Source organism: Salarias fasciatus, chromosome 18 (genome assembly GCF_902148845.1).
Source record: "Salarias fasciatus chromosome 18, fSalaFa1.1, whole genome shotgun sequence".
Lineage (NCBI taxonomy): Eukaryota > Metazoa > Chordata > Actinopteri > Blenniiformes > Blenniidae > Salarias > Salarias fasciatus.
Genome location: NC_043762.1, coordinates 15,769,077 through 15,790,300, shown reverse-complemented (window position 1 = coordinate 15,790,300; position 21,224 = coordinate 15,769,077). Strand labels below are relative to the sequence as shown.

At 43.6% G+C, this 21,224-nt stretch overlaps 1 protein-coding gene across 13 annotated transcripts in view; it reads left to right on the top strand.

Annotated features, from left to right (window-relative positions):
* ptprsb (protein tyrosine phosphatase receptor type Sb) overlaps nt 1–21,224 on the top strand; it is a 69,089-nt gene that overhangs the window by 15,598 nt on the left and 32,267 nt on the right. For 7 of the 13 annotated variants that reach the window (XM_030114860.1, XM_030114859.1, XM_030114858.1 and 4 more), the window contains exons 3-5: nt 4,420–4,568; nt 5,765–5,906; nt 14,225–14,413. In XM_030114860.1, the coding sequence (XP_029970720.1) occupies nt 4,420–4,568; nt 5,765–5,906; nt 14,225–14,413 (480 nt within the window). The remainder of the gene's footprint in view (nt 1–4,419; nt 4,569–5,764; nt 5,907–14,224; nt 14,414–21,224) is intronic. The other 6 variants (XM_030114862.1, XM_030114861.1, XM_030114863.1 and 3 more) reach the window with 1 other exon arrangement.

Sequence of the window (21,224 nt, the reverse complement as noted above, 5' to 3'; positions counted from 1 at the left end):
AAGTTCCGTTGCTGAAACTTCAACTTTGAATTCAACATGAGCAGAGATTGGTAAAACTGACTGTTTGGACTGATGAAAGCTTTTCTTTAGGGGCTGAAAGCTACCTTAAAAACCAAAATGCGATTAATTGCAATCAACTGTGGAAGTCCTGTAATTCATCTTGATTGAAAATTAATCTTTTGACGACCTTGATATATACATTAGCTGTACATTTTTCGTCTGCCTGTGTCTCTGTTTGTCTTTATATCAGTCAAAAGCTTCTGTCTGTCTTGCGAGACAGAAACACTCTCGAGACGAAAGCCTTTTGTCTCTGCCTTGGTCGAATGACAGTTTCTGTATTATCAGCAGCAAATTGTCGAACAAAGGTTCGTGTTATGTGTGTTATGTGTGTTGAGTGTGTGTGTGTGTCTGAGAGGTGACTCCAGGCGCGTCTCTGCATCATCTCTGGACTGTGGCATGGTTAATGTGTTTTGATAAGCCCAGAGGTCCGATCAGCATGTTCCTCATCAATTCCTTGATTAGAACATTTCCACAGATTTCCTGCTTCAGTGACACACACACACACACACACACACACACACACACACACACGCACGCACCCTGCTGTCACTGCTTGTAAAGCCAACTTGATTTTTCTGAAAGAAGATGAGATCGGCTGAAGATGGAGCTGGTCATTGACTTGTCTAATGTGAATTCCATTTTGCATTTGCGTACCCAGTCTGAATTGCTTGGAGACTGACATCACTGTGGAAATATTTTCATACTCAATCCGAGCGGCAGAATTACACAACAGCCAACTTTTGATTGTTGGATTGAAGATTTCCGCCTGTGGACCACCTACAGTGTTCCTCAGCAGAGCAGATAGTGTTGTGAATAAAGCCTCGTTTCTCTGCTCCTCCTCGTCTCCCTCACTTCCTCAACAAAGAAAAAAAAAAAGACAGAACTTCAATTTCAAACTTCTTTGTTGCAACAGTGTCTTTGGAGAGGAATTGAAGTGAAAAAGTTTATTTAAATCAGGGCTGGGAATTAACAAAGAGGTTGTAGATTTTGGGGTATTTATTCTTCACTTGACGTTTTATTTTTGTGATGACTTTATTACTTTTACTCTTGAGGTTTGAAAACAAATTGTCTCTAACTCTTTTTTTTTACTTTTTACATTTATAAAATTGGCTTGTTGTTTAAAGAATTAAAAATGAAATTATCATCAAAGTGTCAGGATAGTAACAGTTATCAGTACCGAAGGTGCAGAAACTGAAAAATTAAATCGAGTTGCATCAACGATGCAAAATACTTAAGCTGATGTTTCTTAGCTGATGATCATAGGAACATATAATATCATCTACGTACTGCTATGTGCACGCATGCCCTCGAATTCTTTGTTTTAATGTTTGACAGCTATTAAATACCAGATTTTTTTATGTTTGTGGACAGAAATAAAGCTGAGATTAAAGTGATATTAAAAACAATTTGTATTACTTCAGTAACTGTTTGCCCACAAAAAAAAAAGCAGCCAACACATTTCAGACTCTCGCCTCGACATCCCATCAACAGGAATTTAAATTCTGATCTTTCATCAATTCCTCATGACTGATAAGTTGCAGCAGATTGTTTTAATCCTGTTAGTGAAGAAAACAAAACAAAACAAAACATACACCTTTTACAGCAGCCATCAAGTACTCATAAATGGGAAGATTTGTCTTTCAGCGATTTGGCTCTTTGTGGATCTTCTCCACTTTCTAGAAAATGAATAAATTATTACACACAATGCTCCTTTATCGCTATTGAGAGTTTTATGCAAATGTGTGAAATTTCCCTCACAATCATGATCAATGCTCATCTTTTTAAAACAGTCTCAGAAGCACCCAAATGAAGTCAGTGATTCATATTCATTTTGTTGCCTTTTTTTTTTATTTTTTATTTTTTTAGATAAACTTACAAATGATCTGTATTGCAATTTCCCTCCTCTTGCTAGAGAGCGTTTGTCGTAATATCAAAGGTTTTAATTCCCCCTTTTTTTTTTTCCACACATTTGGCTGTGAGATGCAAACACATTTGACAGCTCAGACACACAAACAGGAAGAACTGCATTATTAAAAGTGGCTTAAAGGCTTGTCAGACCACAGTCAGTTGCACTTAATACCTTTGCCATAAGTAATGCCTTTTATGGCTGTTCATAATGCAACATTTCACCAGAAGTTACATTAATATGCCTGAAAGAAAAAAAAAAAATTAAGTCAGGCTTGCGTAACCTTATTCCCTGATTATAGCCTGACATCAAGCAAAAGGCTCCGACTTCCCAAAGCAACACACACACACACTCCGTACCTGCTGGTGCTTCTTATGCACACATCCGTTCAGTTATTCATCGTGTGCCGGCCACAAGGCTGTTACATACCGAACGCTGAATTAACAGGTCAGTTTCAGGCGTGTCTGGTCCCTGACAATGGCGCGAAACTTGCTATGCTCTTCATTAGTTCTTTATTTTCCAGGGAGCTTTCTAGAAGCTTTCCATTATAAGAACTTTATGTTCGGTGCAAATCCATCCGGAGCCCAGTGACTTGCAGGGCTTTTCTCTGCCTTTCAGAAGAGGCTTAAGTGGTAACTTCGCCAGTGGGGTCGGTTTTGCACGAGGATTGGTGTTGAAGTGCATTTAAGGAGAACATAGGAAACACTTTGGACTCAACATAAAGCCACCTAAAACCGCGCTCAAGCCCTAAGAAGAACATGAAATTCATTCGTAATCCGATAGCCAGGAGAAAGCAGCTTCAACCATGACAATTTTTTTGGGGGGCTCTTGATGCTTCATTTCCTCATATTGTTGGTGGGGGAAAAGGGGGCAATTTGCTCAATACTTTGTGTGCATTTCTAAGAGTCTAACAGGCAGGAAAATATCCTGCTCTTGAGTTCTAAAATGGTGGGCATAAATTTGTTCTGATTGACTGTACTGTACTGGCTCTTCGCTTCTTCCTGTTGAGGATTATGGCAAGCATAAAATGAAACCACTTTATTTCCGAAATTTTCAGAGTGGGTCTCTTAGAGACATGGTGGTGCGGCAGGCAGGGGAGCAGTCATCTGACATAATGCTATTCTGCTTGTTGTCAAGCATTGCAGCGAAGGTGGAAAGTGCTCCGTGTCCTTTTTAACTGGTGAACTGAGCAGGAATAGAAAGACACGCAGCAGACTTCGGAAGCATCTCGCCATTAGTTTGGCGAGGATATTTCTTCCGCCCCCCCCCTGCTTTGTCTTCAGAGCAGAAGTGAATCAACACTGCAGGAAGACCTCACACACCCAGACTTAGGGGAGGAGGGATCCAGGTTGCTATGGTAAGGGTCATCCTGACTTCACCCTGATGGATAGCAGCGATTCTGTAGCCGAGGAGGAGTTAAGATGGGCACCATGGCAACAGGCCACAGACAGATAGCGATGGGTGGGTGCAGGAGGTTGTGTCGACTGATCTGACTCAGTCACTGTGAAAAGTGTAGGTTCGGTACTGTTGGCTCAATATCACACTTGGATATCGCTGTTTGCTCGCGCAGGGAAGCTGCGGCGCTTTAACGTCCCACGTCAGAAGAATCGTAACCGCTGAAATTATTCCGCCGGGCGGCAAATGAGCACAAATCCGTCAATCAGTGAAATGTTATGTAAGTAAGTAGCAGTTTAGATGAGGATTAGTACACTTTAAAGTCAACACGGAGGACTGACAAAGTGATAACAGGACAAAAGCAAAAAGAAATGAAAGAGAAAAAAACATTGAAATTTAGTGAATTTAAAACAGCAGATTTTAAAAAAAAGACAAGGCAGCATGGAAAAATTATAAAAACCAATTAATGCTGAATTTAAAATATATTTTGAAGGATTGAATAATAAATCCGTAGATAAATTATAAAAAGATATTGTTAAAATGTGGATTCACAGCTCCTCTTGGGATTATTAGAATATGCATTTGCAAATACTTTATAGGTGTTGTTCGGCGTGTAAAGACACAAAATGACACTTCTGATATTTATACATTTAAGCCAATTAAATGCTGCGAATTTGTAGCCAACACTTCTCCTACCTGCGAAACACTTATGTGTCATGACAGCTTATGCTCCACAATGGTGGCCTGCCCCGGAGGAAGCCGAGGGAACGGCTGAGGAGGGGAGAGACGCAGCCGTGTTCCTCTGAAGCACGGGCCTATATTTTATTTATGACCCACAGGAAGTCCTTCAGCTTGCCCTCTAGATGATACCCAGGAAGTGAGCGCAACTCGCAGCCATCAGAGCACGAGTGGGCCTGACCGGTGTCTGACAGTGAAATGGGGTGTGGTCAGCAGGGGGCTGCTCCCGCTTCTGCGGCTTGTTTGATGTCCGGCGTCCATTTTTGCTGTATTTTGACTTTATTTTTTTTTCCCCTCTCCTCTGCTTTTATTTCTCTCAGCCTCTCCAAAGTTCACCAAGACTCCCACGGACCAGATCGGGGTGTCAGGGGGGGTGGCATCATTTGTGTGCCAGGCCAATGGCAATCCCAAGCCCGCTGTCTACTGGAACAAGAAGGGCAAGAAGGTCAACTCCCAGCGTATCGAGGTGGTTGTCACAGTGCACAACTGAACTGCTATCTCTTTTAAATGCATGGCAAATACAGACATCACTGGACAAAGTTATCTGATTATGTGAATGCATGCGGTTGTAATTGCGATGTGGAAAACAGAGATAAAATGCAGCTTTCAGCAGTGATTGATCTTCTTTTGATTTGCATCTCAGATTTTCTAGCCATATTTTTTTTTCAATAAAAAGTTAAAATTTGATTAAGTACAGAGATCAAGTGCTCTCTTGTGCTTGTTCCTTAAACATGAGGCTTCATTGATGATTTGATTTCAAATTAAGAATTAACACTAGAGATAACGCCCGACAACCTTTTTGTGCTCAATTTTTTGTGTTGTCTGCATGAAAATAGCAAAAAAAAAAAAAAAAACACCTTTGCTGGACCGCAGTGTGTCATAGACTGCCTGAATTGAATCTTTAAAATTACATGTTAATTAATGAACTTCATAGGTAGCCGCTAATAGATCCGTTATATGAGGCGCGTGGATTGAAACTTACATTGCCCTGCAGCTGCTGGTGCTCGTGCCAAGATGAGCTCATTTACTCCCTGGCTTCAACATCACTGCTTAAAAAGAGCCATTAGAGTGATATCAATCTTCCCACCTCAAGCTCAGCCAGACGGCGAATCAGTCCCAAATTTCATTTCTTTGAAATGATTCTTTAATAACAGCATTATTCCGATGCGCGCTTCTTGCATTGGTCACAGTGACTCATAGAAACGTTAACTACTCGATAGATGGTATATTATGATAAATGGTATTGAGCAATATAATGCCGTTGAAATTTCGAATACTGCAGTGCACGGTAGTCCAGAGAATTGTTATTTCCAGTAGCTCCATTGAGACCTGATTGCATGCTAATGCGGTAATGTGACCTAATATTAGAATCACTGCATTTCAAGCAGGGGGCCCAGATCCAACCCTCTTCTCTGGTAAGTCAGTAAGTAAGTAAAACACAAGCGCCCGTCAGGAAGGTGTCACGATCTGTATTTCTGTTTAACATGTCTGAATTTGAACCAGATGTTTATTAAACACAGCTTGATAATGGAATATGCTCGCTTTATTGTTGTATTAATGCATTTATTGCAAGCCGTGTTGACATGCTACACAGCGCTTCTCTAATAATAGGATTCAAGTGTTCACTCTGCTGTGACTAATATTTCTTGTTCTGTGGCTGTCCAGACTATAGAGTTTGATGAGGGTGCAGGTGCCGTGCTGAGGATCCAGCCTCTCAGAGCACCCCGAGACGAGAACGTCTACGAGTGTGTGGCACGCAACAGTGAAGGCCAGGTGTCCGTCACAGCAAAGCTGTCAATTATCAGAGGTAAAGGCACACGCACGTGCATGTACACACACACACACACACACACACACACACACACACACACACACACACACACACACACACACACACACACACACACTCCTCCTGGACTTTAGAAGTGCTTTCTTTCTACTTTTGCACACCTGGCTCTCACCGTCATCCTCACTTCAGTGAGCCGTCAGTTGTAGATGTGACAATGAAGCGGTGCCACACCCAGACGGCACAGCAGTCTGCAGCGAACTGTGCTTTTTATAGTCCTTCTGAGTGCGACCGAGCGTGATCCGGCCACAGAGAGGGCCGGCTAACATGCTCACTGAGGGGTATTTTAGCTTCCCAGCTTCCTGTAATAACTAGGCTTCCTGGCCAGAGTCGGGGTGTTAATCTAATGTATACTGTCTCCTTGGAGGGAAACTTATCTAATGTGGTGCTCCAACATGTTCTGAACGAACGTTACAGCATGTGGCTGCTAGCTTGGGATCTGAGCGTTGGCCAACCGCCCGGTACTGCAGGAACGGACGAAGAAATAGAGGGATGACTTCTCAGGCTGTTACTACATGGAGAAAAACCAAGGGATTGGGCCTGGGTTTGGCAGACAGCGCTTCTCTTTTCTTTTTTGCCACAAGTAATCGAAGTGCAGAGGGGAAGAGGGAGGAAGAGGTCGAGGAGGTGGGAATAAGTTGAGTAACACAACAGGATAGTGTGAAACAGTACAGATGAAATGGCAAGTCGAAGGAATTGAGGTTGAAGGGGATGGCGGAGGGGGGAAGAGGGGCGAGTGGAGAGTGTCGGAGATGGATGGGGATTGTAGACTTGGCAGGACTATGTGGTAAGCAGAAGGCTGGTAGCCTAGGGAATAGACTCCTGTCCATCTGTTACCCGGCCCATCATCTCTGCACACACAGCCCCAATCTAAAGCACATTACCACATAAACTACACCTTGAGGGCGAGCCTCCCTGTGTGTGTGTTCCTGGCTGTGTGTGCTCTCCGCTCGCCGAGATCTGTGTAGCGCGATGTCCCCCATCCCCTCTGTGACATTACAATCATCAGTCTTTGACAACAGAATACAGGAGAGCAGCGAGTGCAGCGATATTTAACCCCAAGCACCAACGGGATTTAAAGCTATTACTGACCATAATAGTTAAAATTTTCCCTGAATCATAAGCCACAGACGTGTCGCATACAGATAGAGAGAGAGTCAATTATTCTACAAGTGTTTTTTCCCCATGTTTCAGAGCAAACAATAAAATCCATGCTGGCTGGATAATATAATTTTGTCTGCTGTCTGATTTGGCCAAATTCTGTTAGCTGTTCTTTTAATTCATCTGGATGTGTGATAATGCTGTGGTAAATGGGCAAATCAGCTTTTGTGGTAAACTGAATTTAGATTTTCTGACCAACTTCATCAATACTTTCCTCTATTGACCAGAAAAAAAACCAAAATAAATTTCTACTTTGTTATGTAATATCCATGAAAACAAATCTAAATTAGACGCAGGATGGTTTACAATTTTTATATACCATGAGAAGAAATGTATTTTATAGAAATAGGATAGCCCGAGAGGTTCCTCTGAAATATTTCTAGGCATTTAAATTCTAATAGCATGATAGCAGCAAGAGGGAAAAGGGAAGGTTTTTCAGACAGTAGTGGTGTGTTGAGGCCGTTGTATTGTCAAAAGGAAGCTGAGCTGCAAGAGCTGGAGGTAGCAGAGATGGAAATGTTGAGACTTTCTTACAGAGTTACCAGGATAGACTGGATATTAAAAAAAAAAAAAAAGAAAAAAAAAGAAAAAAGCAGCTTGGAAAGAAAACTGGAGATGGCTTGTGCTATTGAGAAATCGTAGATATATTGGACAAATCCTGCCGGGGATGAAGCAGCCAGGAAGGAGAAGAGAAAGACCTCAGACAGGAATTCTGAAGGAGGAAATGGAGACGAGGAGGCAGGTAATAAGATGAAGGCAGATGGTTCACTGTGGCGACCCCGGGAGGGGAGCAACTGATAGGCTCGGAAGAAGGAAATTATCTAACTCCATTTTGATTTTTTTTTTTTATTAACAAGTGCTCCATTTTTGTCAGCTTAGTGTGATACAATAGTCCTAAATGCTGCATTTCATTACTTAAAATCCTGAACAGCAGCAGTGCTGTGAACAAGCCACTCAGTTTATTAGATCCCAGCTCCAACACATGCAAAGCGCTTCATCACTGTATTAAAAACATTTTTAAAGTGCTGTTATTACAAAATATCTCTGATCCCAGATTGATCCAGAATCTCAAAGTGAGTTGATTCAAAGCGTAAACTTCAGTACTTGCCTGCTTTTAATCTTGTCTTACTGACTCAAGCATCTGAATTTGGAAGTTATAGTTTGGTTGGCTACATTTCATGTAAGAAGACATGCTCCTTTGACTTTTTCATCAAATAACAAGATGCTTTCCAGCATGTTTTGTACTCTTAATTTCATCCCATCCGAGCTTTGCAAGTGCTCCAGAAGCATACACGAGGAAGAATAAATAGACACTAAGGTGCCTACTCACACTACACAAGTGGATTCCTAAAAGATATTCGACAGTGTGCTCCCAGTCCTCTGTGCAATCAGAGGGATGCAGCAGAATAGATGAAGCCATCTAAGAACGCCGTTAAGTGCTCAGAAGTCTGTGGAAATCGTGCCGGGGTCATTCTTTCAAAAACTGCCTCATTGGAAAAAAGGTCCACCACTGGAGTAGAATGGAGGCTTTCCATTACTGGTCAAAACCCTTCTACCTCTCCACTGAAAAGTCTTTTCATCCCCTGATGTTTCGTCTCATCATTTTATATAATGGTTGACCGAGGCTAATAGCAGTGTTATAGAGTGTGAGGGCTTGTGGTTGGCCACAGGATATTTGCCGCCGCTCTATAGGCTGCCTAATGGATGAAGATGTGGTAGGTTATGGTTCGGGAGATCTTTCTTTTTGTGCCTTTACCATCATCACACATCACCCATCCCATTACCCGCTCCTCTCCCTCCTTCCTCTTTCCCGATCCACTGAAACTTTCTGGGCGTTTGACTCCAGCAGCCTCTTTTTTAGCCCAAAGCGAAATCCGTTTCTAATTTCTCCTCTTTTGTTTTATTCATTCTTTCATCTTCTTAGCTATCTGTTCTGCCTAACCCTCACAGTCTATCCGGACTCTCTCTTTTCATGCTCTCCTGTTCCACTCTATCCTCTTTATAACCAAACTCTTTTTTTTTTTTTCCTCCTATGGCCACTGCAGTTGTGGTGTTCTGCCTTCAGGAGACATGAATATCTGCAGTTCTGCATGTTTGAAAACCTCTGGTGGGCGAGAGATTTTCATCACTGCAGCACTGTATATCTCTGTTTGTGCGTGCACGACCTTCACGACTGTGCAGCGAGCAAACGCATGCACATGGATTTCTTCATTTAAGGATGTGTGCATGTGTGCATATATCTCAGTGTGTGTATGTCTGGCTTGTGCAGCATAATCCTGATTATGCTCACCTCCCAGTGTCCCATTTTAGGAGAAAGGGAGGCAAGGGATGGGGGGGAGGAAGAGCGAGAGAGAGAGAGAGAGAGAGAGAGAGAAAGGGGAGGAGAGATGTTCTGCCACCACGGCAAACACCCTTCATATGAACAACAGAGTCAGATCAGTGATTCCCCCCCAGGCGTCTGCTGCATTGGCAGGCCGGCGGCTCAAGCAGCATTTCGGTCTGGAAACAACTGAGAGTATCAACTCAGCCTGCAAGAGGATTACACTCCTTGAGTTGAGAACAGGCTCTTTCATCACATATACTCCCTCATCTTCACTGTTTTCATTCTCTGCTTCCTATTTCCTTTTCTCATGCAGTCTATTCTTCCTGATAGTTTGCATGTAGTAAACGCACGCGGTTTACAGTTTACATGTGGGGTCATTGTTTGTCGGGGTGTTTAATCTCTTCTGAAGCAGGGTTTCGGATGGCGAGGAGGACGAAGGTTTTTGATGCGATTGATCTAAGATGCAAAGTCTGATTCGGCACTGTATTGTGCTCTATTATCATAAAGGTCTATTAGCATTTAAAGTGCTCCCCTTCCGCCCTCCTGCAGTCTATAGGAGTCAAAGCATTACAGCCTCTGAAGACTGCTGAGTGCTGGCAGATTAATCCTGAATCAGGCTCCCTGAGATCGGCTTTTATTCAAGCTTCTTTTATGCACATGGCCATTTCTCACTGACATGGACCGGGATATGAATAGACAACCTGTTTCTTAACCAGGAGAGATGATGACTTTTCTGTGGGGAGTGTTTTGTGTGTTAGAGAGAGTGTGCCTCTTTGTCTGGACGGCTGTGTGTTTCAGAGAGAGGCAAATACAAAGAGACACAAGGAGAGCGAGAAAACCTGGATTCATGTTTGTTTGTTTGTGTCATATGCATTATGTGTTTGACTCTTTTGGTGTGTGTATGTGTGTGTTAACGCACTACTGCAGTGTGTGTGTGTATGTGTGTGTGTGTGTGTGTGTGTGTGTGTGTGTGTGTGTGTGTGTGTGTGTGTGTGTATGCATGCAGAGACACACAAATTGCGTATTTGCCCAGATCTGGTTGGCTCCACTGACTGGTTTTGGGCACGAGGCCTGATTGCCCTTCTGCAAACATAACCAGGCCAAAATGTACGCTCTCAACCTCTTGATACACACAAACACACACAAACAAAAAGCTCCGGGGAACAATGCTGCTCGGCCTTTGCCAATGTGCCCCCAAACACTGTTGACACACACTGTGTTTATATACACATGGTGCATTTTTCCATAGGCTGTCTTATCAATCTAACCGGGAGATGAAAAATAAGCGCCACTTTTGTCCGGCAGTGTTTGCATTTGATAAATGATTCATTTGGCGAAAAAGTGTGATCAAGGCTATGCCCGCAGTATCTATTTCAAGCAGCCGCTGACTCATCCAGGAGTCAGGCTGAATACCTGTAGCTTCCCATCCTGCTCTCCAGTGAACTGTGCTTCAGCGTCCAGTGCAACTCTCCGTCTGCTGGCTTATCTGCATCTACGAGACAAAGAACAAATCTGCTCCTGTGTTCATAATTAGACACTGTTCTCTTTTGTTCTGTACTATTCTATTCTATTATATAATTCCAAGCAATATAATAAAACAACTTGTATTTTGGAGAGTGAGAGAAAGCCAGAGTACACAAAGCACAAAGCAGCTTCACACAGAATCGAACTGAGGTCCTCTTACGGTGAGGTGAAAGAGCTAACCACAGTAACACAGCGGCACTCTTTCTCCACTCATTTAGGCTGAAATCAGTCGAGACTATGGGATGGTGCGCATCCATCCATCTCCTCCACCACATTATCCAATATAGAGTTGTCAGGGCGATGGAGCCGTTCCCAGCTGACTCCGGGTGAAGGCAGTTTACATCCGGGAGGTCGCAAATCCATCACCGAGCGAAAACAGAGAGACAGTCACACACACTTACGCTCACACCTTCAGAAAATTTGGAGTCATCAATTAGCCTTAAATGCATATTTTATTTTGTCTGTCTGTCTGCCTGCCGATCCATCCATCTATCTCTCTCATTAATTCAGGGCCGACCCTCACTCTGTGTTTGCAGCGTTAATAAAGACCTGACTGGACTACAGACCAGACCCCCTGACAGATACACGCAGGCGCATGTGCACGTGCCTTCAGCTCGGCGCGGTGACGTGCTCTAATTAACAGCCAAAGAGTCCATGTAGTGGGAGCCGGCGGAGTGATAAAAAGACCATCTGAACCCTCTCAGGAGAGGGGTGGGATCGGAGGAGGGCAGAGGGGAGCAGATGTAGGCCCAGCATATTCCCCCCCCCCTCCTCAGGGGAGCTCACCTCCTGACCCACCCATCGATCTCTCTCCTCTCCTTCCTTTCTTTTCCTCCGTTTCATCAATGGTCATACCACCGCTCTCCATTCAGGTGGATCATTAGCATTGATCAGTCGGTTGACGGTTGGGGGAGGGGTGGCGGCACATACAGGCGGAGTCGGCGGGGGTCAGCCTGGTCTCCTCCTTCACTTTGGTTTCCATTTTCTGACATTAGAACGATTCCGCGAGCCCCGATGGCTTCGCCGTCGTCATCGGGCTTTCCTCCGAGATTTGACTCCTCTTATGCCTTTTCATGACTTTTCTCGTCCGCTCCGTCTTCCCCTCAGCCACTGCATCAGCAACAGCTTGACATTCCTATCTGATGGGGTCTCTCCGCTGCTGATGACTGTGGAAACAGAGAAAGCGAGCAATAGATCCTATCTCCGCTCAGCCTCTCATCCCCATCGCAGAGTGTGTGGTAACAGATGGTGTGTGTCTGTCATGTGGTTAGGTAGCAGGGGGCCCGGAGGAGGCAAGGAGCGGAGGAAAAACACACAGACAGTTGACGTGGCCGCAGTCCACATCTCGGACTGTGTTGGGCTCCAGATTTTCCTGTGATACTGCAAAGCTTTCAGATGGTTTTGTTGTGCCTGACAATCGAGAGGTTTGATTTATTATTCAAACAAATTGACATCTTGGTAGCTGCTTCACAGCTCGAGGAAGGTGGAATACATAATTATAGTTCCAGGTATGGAGGAGGTGTTGGTGTGTATGTGTGAGGGAGAGACAGACTGGTTTAAAGGGTTTTGGAGAGAGGGAAGCAGGAGGCCTGATGGATGCTTGCTTACGTGTCTGACCATCTGGACTGTTGTCACCGAGATTCCTAATCCCATTCACCACGGAAAGTGTGTGCAAAAGTGTTTGTGTGTGTGTGTGTGTGTGTGTGTGTGTGTGTGTGTGTGTGTGTGTGTGTGTGTGTGTCTGTGATAGAAAGCAACTGCTTTTCTGTGCACGCGCCCTGTTTTTCCTGGATATGTGTTGACGTGCTACACAGCATTATTCCTCACATCACACAGATCTGTGAGGATGCTAATTAGAACATAACTATAGAAGCAAATATGTACAAACACGAGAAAGACACACACACACACACACACACACACACACACACACACAAACACACACTTATCCACTTTTCCCCCCCAAACATAATCAGACATATCCAGACGCATGCAGACACATCCCAGATCGGCCTCTCTAATCGTTGGTACATTTTAACAATTACTGCTAACAAGTCCTTATTACCCCCAGTGCCCTGCCCCTCCTCTTGATCCCAGCTTCTAATTGCTGCTGCTGTTTCTGAGCAGCTCTCTGCATAGTTATTAGACAGGAATCATTACAATCGCACAACACAGAGCCACACCTTTGGAAATTCACATAGCATAGCCACTGCTGCCAAACACCTGTGTTTCTGGGTGAGAAATACGCTGCCGCCGACGCGTCTCCGTGCGCGCGAGTCGGCACTTAAGTAACTCCTGCTGACTGGGCGGTATGTTTATGCTCAGCTGGAAACGACCTGTCAGGCACACACAAAAACATAGCTGTGCTGGAGCCCGCCCGATATATCACCTAATAACTGGCTAGCAGTGGGAATGAGGCTGAGATCATGAAAGCAGCAGTGGCACCGCTGTCTTTGCGCGGTATCTCCACGTTCAAGGATTTGCAGATGTTAAAGGGGGGGAAACAGTCGCTCTTACATCGCCGCATGTGTGAGCGAGTCTCCTGTCTCTCCAGAGAAGAAGTAAAGTCGGGATTGAGTGAATGGCGGGCCTGACTGCGGCTCTGTGCAGGCAGATAAACCAGCGCGTTGTTTTGAGAGACACTGCAGCGCGACACGTTCATTTATTCATTACTGCCCCCGCCGGATTTGCCCCAAAATAAAGTACAGATGTGATTGTCAGTCTACCCGAATAATCTAAATCAGTCATTTTTGTCCAGTAGTTTCTTAGTAACTTTGTCCAGTATTCAAACTGAGACAAATAGTGGCTTCATAATCCTTATAGCATATTTTCAAAATATGTCTTTTTTGTTCTAATTATATCGAATTTGTCCTTTGTTCCTGTTTATTCCACACCAAAATCATTTTATATTTTTATATATAAACAGCTTTATAATGTCATGCTCTGTGCAATACACAGTCGTATTCATCTGCAGAAAAATGATGGTCCTGAATTGTACTTCACGCAGACTTCAAACAGGCTGAACTGCAAATTAATCTTCAAAAAACACTGAAGAGTCGACTCAACTGCCATGATCTAAAATCATGTCAACATTTTGATCTGCATGACTAAAATGATTTCCCGTTTGAGAGACGCTGGCCAGTTTGCTTAAGCAAGTTAAAATTTGGACGAGTTACCATTTGCAGACATGCAGCTGAGTTTTGAGGTTCCACACACACACACACACTCACACACGCAGTCTGACAGCATTTCACTCTCTTCCACCTTCCAGAGGACCTGCTGCCGTTCGGCTTCCCCAGCATCGACATGGGCCCCCAGCTGAAGGTGGTTGAGCGCACGAGGACGGCCACCATGCTGTGCGCCGCCAGCGGCATCCCGGACCCGGAGATCTCCTGGTTCAAAGACTTCCTGCCCGTGGACCCCAGCACCAGCCAGGGGCGCATCAAACAGCTCCGATCAGGTGAGGCATCTGACTCCTTGTCAGGTTATTTCGTTTGCCATCGACCAAACAAAAAAGTGCATCTAAAGCTGAGCGTTACTATCAGGTAAATCCCTGTTGCTCTAAATTTGGTGATTATCATGTTTTAATTATGATTGAGGGATTACATGCTGCTCTCTGAGTTTATCTACATCCTTTGGGGGTGTAAAACCTTTTTAAAGCCAATTTCATTAAAAGGATAATTGTGCCATCCATAAGCCAGGAAAAAAAGGCTGTTCTGTTAGCATTTGGGAGAAAAGATTATTAAAAGATGTCACTTTAAAGACAAAACTCTCCCGTGAACATCAGGAAAAACACCAGTTTGCAGCGAAAATGAACTTCTGGTGTCACGTGCTCTTTACAGAAAGAAGTAGGTTGGAAAAATTCAAACAATTATAAAGTAAATCCAGTTTGAAATAAGTACCTAATACAGTAATCAATCCACCACAAACAGCAATGACTCTTCTTTTCTGAGTTCTGAAAATCAATGAATGCAGAAATATGTTTCTTCACACTCGCGATTTAACTGATGTGCCTCTTATCTGGACCCGCCCAGCCTCAAATGAGCTTTGCGTTTTAAAATGTGGAGATAGAAATGAAAAAAAGAAAAGAAAAAAAAAAGAAAAGTTGGGGAGGCTTTTCTTATTGTTTGAGAGGAAGAGAGAGAGCCGCGCTGTGCTGTGCAGACAGATCGAGGGATGAGTACAGAGGAATCACATCTTGCGCTTAAGACAGTTTGTTCAGCTTTGTTTATGCTCTTCTGTATAGATGATACAGTGTCTCCTAGAGTCGGCAGACACGTTTCTTTTTTCCTCAGCCATTCTCTATCAGCCGTCCTCACGGGGAACGAAAGTGATGGTGAGGCAAAACCATTTTGTTGTTGTTTCATCCATATTCTCTGCGCTCCTTGGGCCTGCCAGCTCTGATATCTCCCCGCTGTCAGCCAATCCCCTTCGCTGATCAGCGGTGCCCTCTGTCAACCCTGTCGGCGGCTCCGCTCCGCAGAATTCAACCAAAAAGACATTCAGATAAATGTATAACGCGCCCGAATTTATCATGCAAAAATACACACCTGCCGTTGGAAATGGTTATTGTTTCCATTGTGACACCAACAAGGGTTTAAACGCTCATGATAAGCGCGGCTGACGCATACATACCGCGTTCGGCTGAAACAGCAGGAATGGGAGTTTTTCCCGAATGCAGCAAACAGCAGGACGAAGCCATAAACATTTGTCCGTACCCTGATAGCATCCGGGGCCGGTGCCAGCGCATCGGGGCAACGCCGCGCAGCGGCAGGGATCCCGAAAAATACCACAGCGCTCTCTGAAGATGACGACCTCTTTAGCCTGGGAGATGTGCCGCAGTTTAAAGTCACTGTTCGTCCTAAACAGGCTCCTTGAGCCGGTGATGTCTGCGGCTCATTTTAGAGCAGCAAAAAAAAAAAAAAAACACAGTTTAATCAATTCCTTACAGTTATACTGTTTTTCCCCCCCTTCCTCATTTGTATTCTTCAAACGCGGCGTGTTGCTCGTGCCACAGCCTCTCGCACTCCGTCTTCAGCATGGTGAGAATTACAGCGCTTTACAAACCTGCCGTTTGCAGGCGGCGCAGCTATAGCCCCCCTTTAGCTCCAATTCCAGTTCTTAAGCATAGCTCCCAATTACTTACTGATGTGTACAAATTGACGCTTCCTGCAACGATACAGACTGTGGAATTCCAGCGGGATAATTGCCTTTGTGTAAAGTCAGTCTGCTGAGCGTCTGTGGGCGGAGGAACAGCTTCTCTCCCACTTCAATGCATTTGAAATATTAAATATAATAACAAAGCTGCCAAAGCAAGTGTTTAAATGAATGGAAAATGTTTCAAAAAGTCCCATGCCTATTAAAAAAAGTTGATTTCTCAATCTATTATTTAAACAAGTTGCAATAGAATTGTTACTTTTTTGACAACTGTTGTAAAATCTCTTGAATCGAGCTGCAGCATGTGTTAGATGTGAAATTACGGAGCCGATAGTGATTTATTGTGGCAACTTTCACTCGGCCGGCTCTGAGACGCGTTTGGTTCTTCTTGCCGTGTCACACGGTGGTGACACTGATTCACCGTTACAGTATGTTAAGCCACATATCACATCAATGAAACAGTAGCAAGACAAATGGCTCAGCGCGACCCACCGCCGGCTCTAATGGGATTTAAAATCACCAAAGCCATCACTAACCTGAACAATAAAGCGCGCTGTATAATGAACCGAACACCGGTGAAATGTGTTGGAGGGAATCAATTACACCTGAGCTGGGCACAGAATCGCCCTGGAATGTGTTATGGATGAAACACTCCTTGAAGATCTGTTTCATGGAGGCACCTTCCAAGCAATGCCTCTGATTTAGTGGACGGCTGCCAGCTCTCATTGGAGCTCGGCCAGGAATCTGCTTTGGACCACAGTTGTTGTTTTCTCCCTGTACGAGTATCTTCTGTTCCTGCTCAGTTGAGTCTTAGAAATACTTTTATGCCCCAATTGGGTCAGTATGAAAAATGATATGGACAATGACTGCTGAAGACTCTCAAAAGAGGACTCTCAGCCGTTTCACAGCCCATAAGCATCCATCATCGGTCGGGGGCTTCCCACTGCAGGTAACCGTCCGTAGTGTCCATAGAGCGCAGTGTTTACACGCCGCAAAACCCGCGCACACGCGCTCCATCCTGTCCTGGGGACAGAAGCATATGGTACAGGCGAGAGATGAACTTTTCCTGACGTCTTTACACTTCAGCAAGGCATCAATCTATTTTTCCTCCATGCCATCTGGTGCACTAGTTTAAAGCTGCGCGAGGAGAACCACGACAAGCGATCCGTCTATTTCTGACATTTGGGATCGAGATCCGGGGAGTTTACCTAAGCGCTTAGCAGCCTTCGTAGGACCACGCTTTGACAGATGGCGTCCAATATGGACCCAGAGGTTGACTGCTGGGTAATGGATGGGCCTGTCTTTGGTTAAAACTGCGACCGGATCAAAGGTTATGGTAATTGTCATGGTTCCACAACACAAAGAAAAGCTTCTTTTTTTTTTTGTGTTTACTCAAATTATGAAACAATATTCCTATGAACCGAAAAACATTCTGTTTTCTCTTATTGAGGATGGGTTCTATAAGCAGGATTGACCCCAAATGTTAATTCTTTCATCATTAAATTACACAGTTGACATGGATTTTTATTTCTGGGTGCTGTTAGTTTAGTTTATCTGGCTTGTAAGCCCCACATCTCAAAACAGATTTAAAGAGAATTTGGTGAAAAGTTGGGAAGTTGGCCAAAGAGCATCGTTTTTCACAGAGGCGATATTGAGAAATCTTATTTTTAGATCATGTTCTCACTCAGAATGACAGGAAATGTGGATTTAGCCTGTAGTGCAGACAAATCCACAAAATAAAGTGATGTTCAGGGTAGAAAAGATATTTATTTTGCCGTCGCCACATTACATAATCGTGGATTAATTAAGAAGCATATAAAAAAAAAAGACTTGAAATCGGTTGCTTTTATGCACATTTGCTTCAAAGAATCTTTATTTATTTCGTCTAATCTTTACTGATTAATTATTTGCCAAATGTGATTGCTTCAGTTCTGTAATTTCTGCTTTGTGGTTGAATTCCAGCAGAAGTGAAAGTGTTCCCGCCTTTGAACGTGTGTGTGTGTGTGTGTGTGTGTGTGTGTGTGTGTGTGTGTGTGTGTGTGTGTGTGTGTGTGTGTGTGTGTGTGTGTGTGTGTGTGTGTGTGTGTGTGTGAAGCGGCCATGTTGTTTACTCTGTTAGAGCTGACTGCAGGTAGGAGGCAGGTCAAAGAGAGACAAAACACAGTTATTAAGCCATAAATTAGTCTCACTAAATGAGGAAATTGTTGTACTTGCATACATGCACAGGAAGAACATGCAAACTCCACACAGAAATGTTCCCCAAATCCAGCCAGATCCACTCCGGCCCTGAGCAGCCTGCCGTCCCAGGAGCTCGTTTTACAAAGTATTAAGTTAATCTGCTGCTTTTAAAATGGGAGTCGGGAGAGATTGCTGGTATTGTCTAACCTGCAGTGAAACGGATGCCTGGTGGGAGGCTGGAGTCCAGGTGATCTGTTTGACCTGAATGTTCCCGCTGAGCTCTCGGTCTGCCAGTATCTGTTGTCATCTGATCAGCTGAGCCTCGGCCCAGCAGACATAATACACCATCCGCGATTTCACAGCAGCTCATTTTACTTAAGCCACATCTCGTTCTGGGTCTGTCAGCAGCTCCCAGACGGACTAACAAACTGCTAACTCCTCTCCTCTCTCCCTCTTTTTTTTTTTTTTTTTTTTTTAACATTCTCGTTTCGTAGCTTTTTGGCTTTTTGCCCCGTGTTTCTAAACCAACTGTCATTTTGTTGGTTTTTCCAGTCCTCTGTCTATTTCTGCGTGTGGTGGCTGACCTTTCCACACGTATTCCCTCCATTTCCTCCATGTGTGCGTGAGGCATGTTTTGCATAAAGAAAAAAGACTTCATTTGCCAATTTCAAAATTTATGCTGATGGTTAGCCGTATGAGTTTCTTCCAGCTGTCAGATGAGTTCTTGTTTGCAGAGCTCCACCTGTCCAGTCCCACCTCCCCAGCACTCCGTCTTCCCTTCGCTTCTGCTCCTGCTCCTGCTTCCGCCTCCTTCACTTGGTAGAGAAGGGACTTGGCGTGCAGAACAGTTAATTTCTGCCTGTTTATTCCCCAACTCTGTCCTGTACCACAGGGAAATGAGAGATGGAAAACAGGGAGAGGTAGGAGCGCTGGAGCTGCCTCCCTTTCATGTTGCTGTGGAAGACAGAAGCAAATGGATGACAGCTTCAGCCGGCTGCGTCTCAGCTCGGCAAACACACCGCGCCGCTTCAAACCTCCAAAGACCGCAGTGTTTAAGCTCCTCCATACACTGATCGGTGTGCTATTTCTCAAAATACACACACGTTTCCAGACGGAAAAAAAAAAAGAGTTTGTGTCAGAAATTTAATTTTAAATTAAAACCATGTAAATTGGACTATCATCTACTCCTCTGCTAATTCTTGACAGATGCATTTACAAGTAAACACAAACACTCAGAATTTTAGCTAAATGGGATGTTTCCCTCTAGATCTCTGTTAGAGATTATGAAATCTTATTGCCACATCTCTTCCGCTGCCGCTGTCCTACACTGCAAAGTATTATTTGCTACAGATGTTATTAAACACGTGCTAATGTGTCACTTGAGTTATGGGCACTCTTATTAAAATATGGTGCCACATTTTTTTTTTTTTTCTTATTTCACCACTTTTTCCAAAGAGGTGAGATTATTCACTAACTGGAATTAGGAGGTTCGGCAAAGTGGAAAAAGCACACATTAATGTCAATTTAAGAGAAGCTCACGTCACGGTTAACACAAATCGTGGAAGTTTTTCGACAAGCGGCACTTTTTTTCATGTCTCTTTAATTCGTCGTTGCTTGGGAGGAGACTTGAAAGCGTGACAAAACATGGTCACTGGATGGAGAACGGGTTAATAAAACTTCGATCATTTTGCTGAATCTAATAACTAGTGCTGACAAATAAAAAGGAATTTCTTCCGTTTTTTTTAAATATGTGAAGAGTTTTTTTCTGATGTTTTCTCTGGAATGTGCTGCGTTTTGCTAAGTTTACTTCAGAAATTTTGGACAAAGAAAAATCTAACTGTATGTAAGCTAATGCAAAGTCAAAGAAATAACATAAGAAAAACAATTGAATCCACTAGAAACACTTCAGTTATTAATTTGAGTAGTTATATGTCTCTTATAGCTAAGAAGTAAGTGTTGGACACATTTATTATATTTATATTAAAACAGGCATTTAATACAATTATCTGCAAGTTAAAATGTAATTAAATTGATAAACTAAAGCCTGTATTTTAATGACGGAAACTCTAGAAAGTCCAATGTTGGATCTAAAGTTACCACTCCGCTTAAATGTGTGAGTTTTACTTTTAATGAATGAATGACGGCAGCCTCGGTTTACTACAATTTAAAACCACTTTTATCTTAACACGTTTTGTCTGGACTGGTGGTAAAATAACTTCAATACCTATAATTGCTTTTGTATTGACCAAATTGCACGGTGATCGCAGTACTCATGGGTTTTTTTAAATGAAGATAATTTAACGTGTGACAGAAAGTAAATGGAGCCGTCTCTCTTCTGCAGCTATATGCATGAAAATGCTGCGTACAAGCAAGTCATGCTAGATGCTTCAGTTCGCCGCATTGCTCTTAAACATGGCACTGTTTATGACCCTTCCAGATCTGGATCAAAAAATGTTTTTTTTTTTTTTTATTTTTTTTTTTTTTTTTGGTGTGACACTTAGATTTTCTATGCTGGTGTTTATCTGTGTGCACGGTCTTGTTTATCTGCACGCGAGTGTGTAGATATCCCTTCCTCGATATGTGAGCGTTACCGTGCGCCTTTTGAATTGTGTCTTTTTCCCTCTTGTGCAGTGCAGCAGAGAGTAATGCATGGTTTTGTGCTCCCTCCTCAGGCTCCATGTCAAAGTCAGTTTCAGATGAGATGAATGTGACAGAGCAGACTGAAAGAGCGAAAAAAAAAAAAAAGAAGGAGAAAAAAAAAAGAACATCTCTGCTGGTAATTCAAAAGGCCGTTAGCAGAAAAACAGCAGTAAGAATAGCACCCTGTAAAATGAAAGAAACAAAGGAACACCCGACAAAGGTGACGTGTGTAATTATAGCACGTTTAGGGAGACGCCGTTCGTCGCGGCGAGATCGGGGTGGGAGGCGAAAAACTG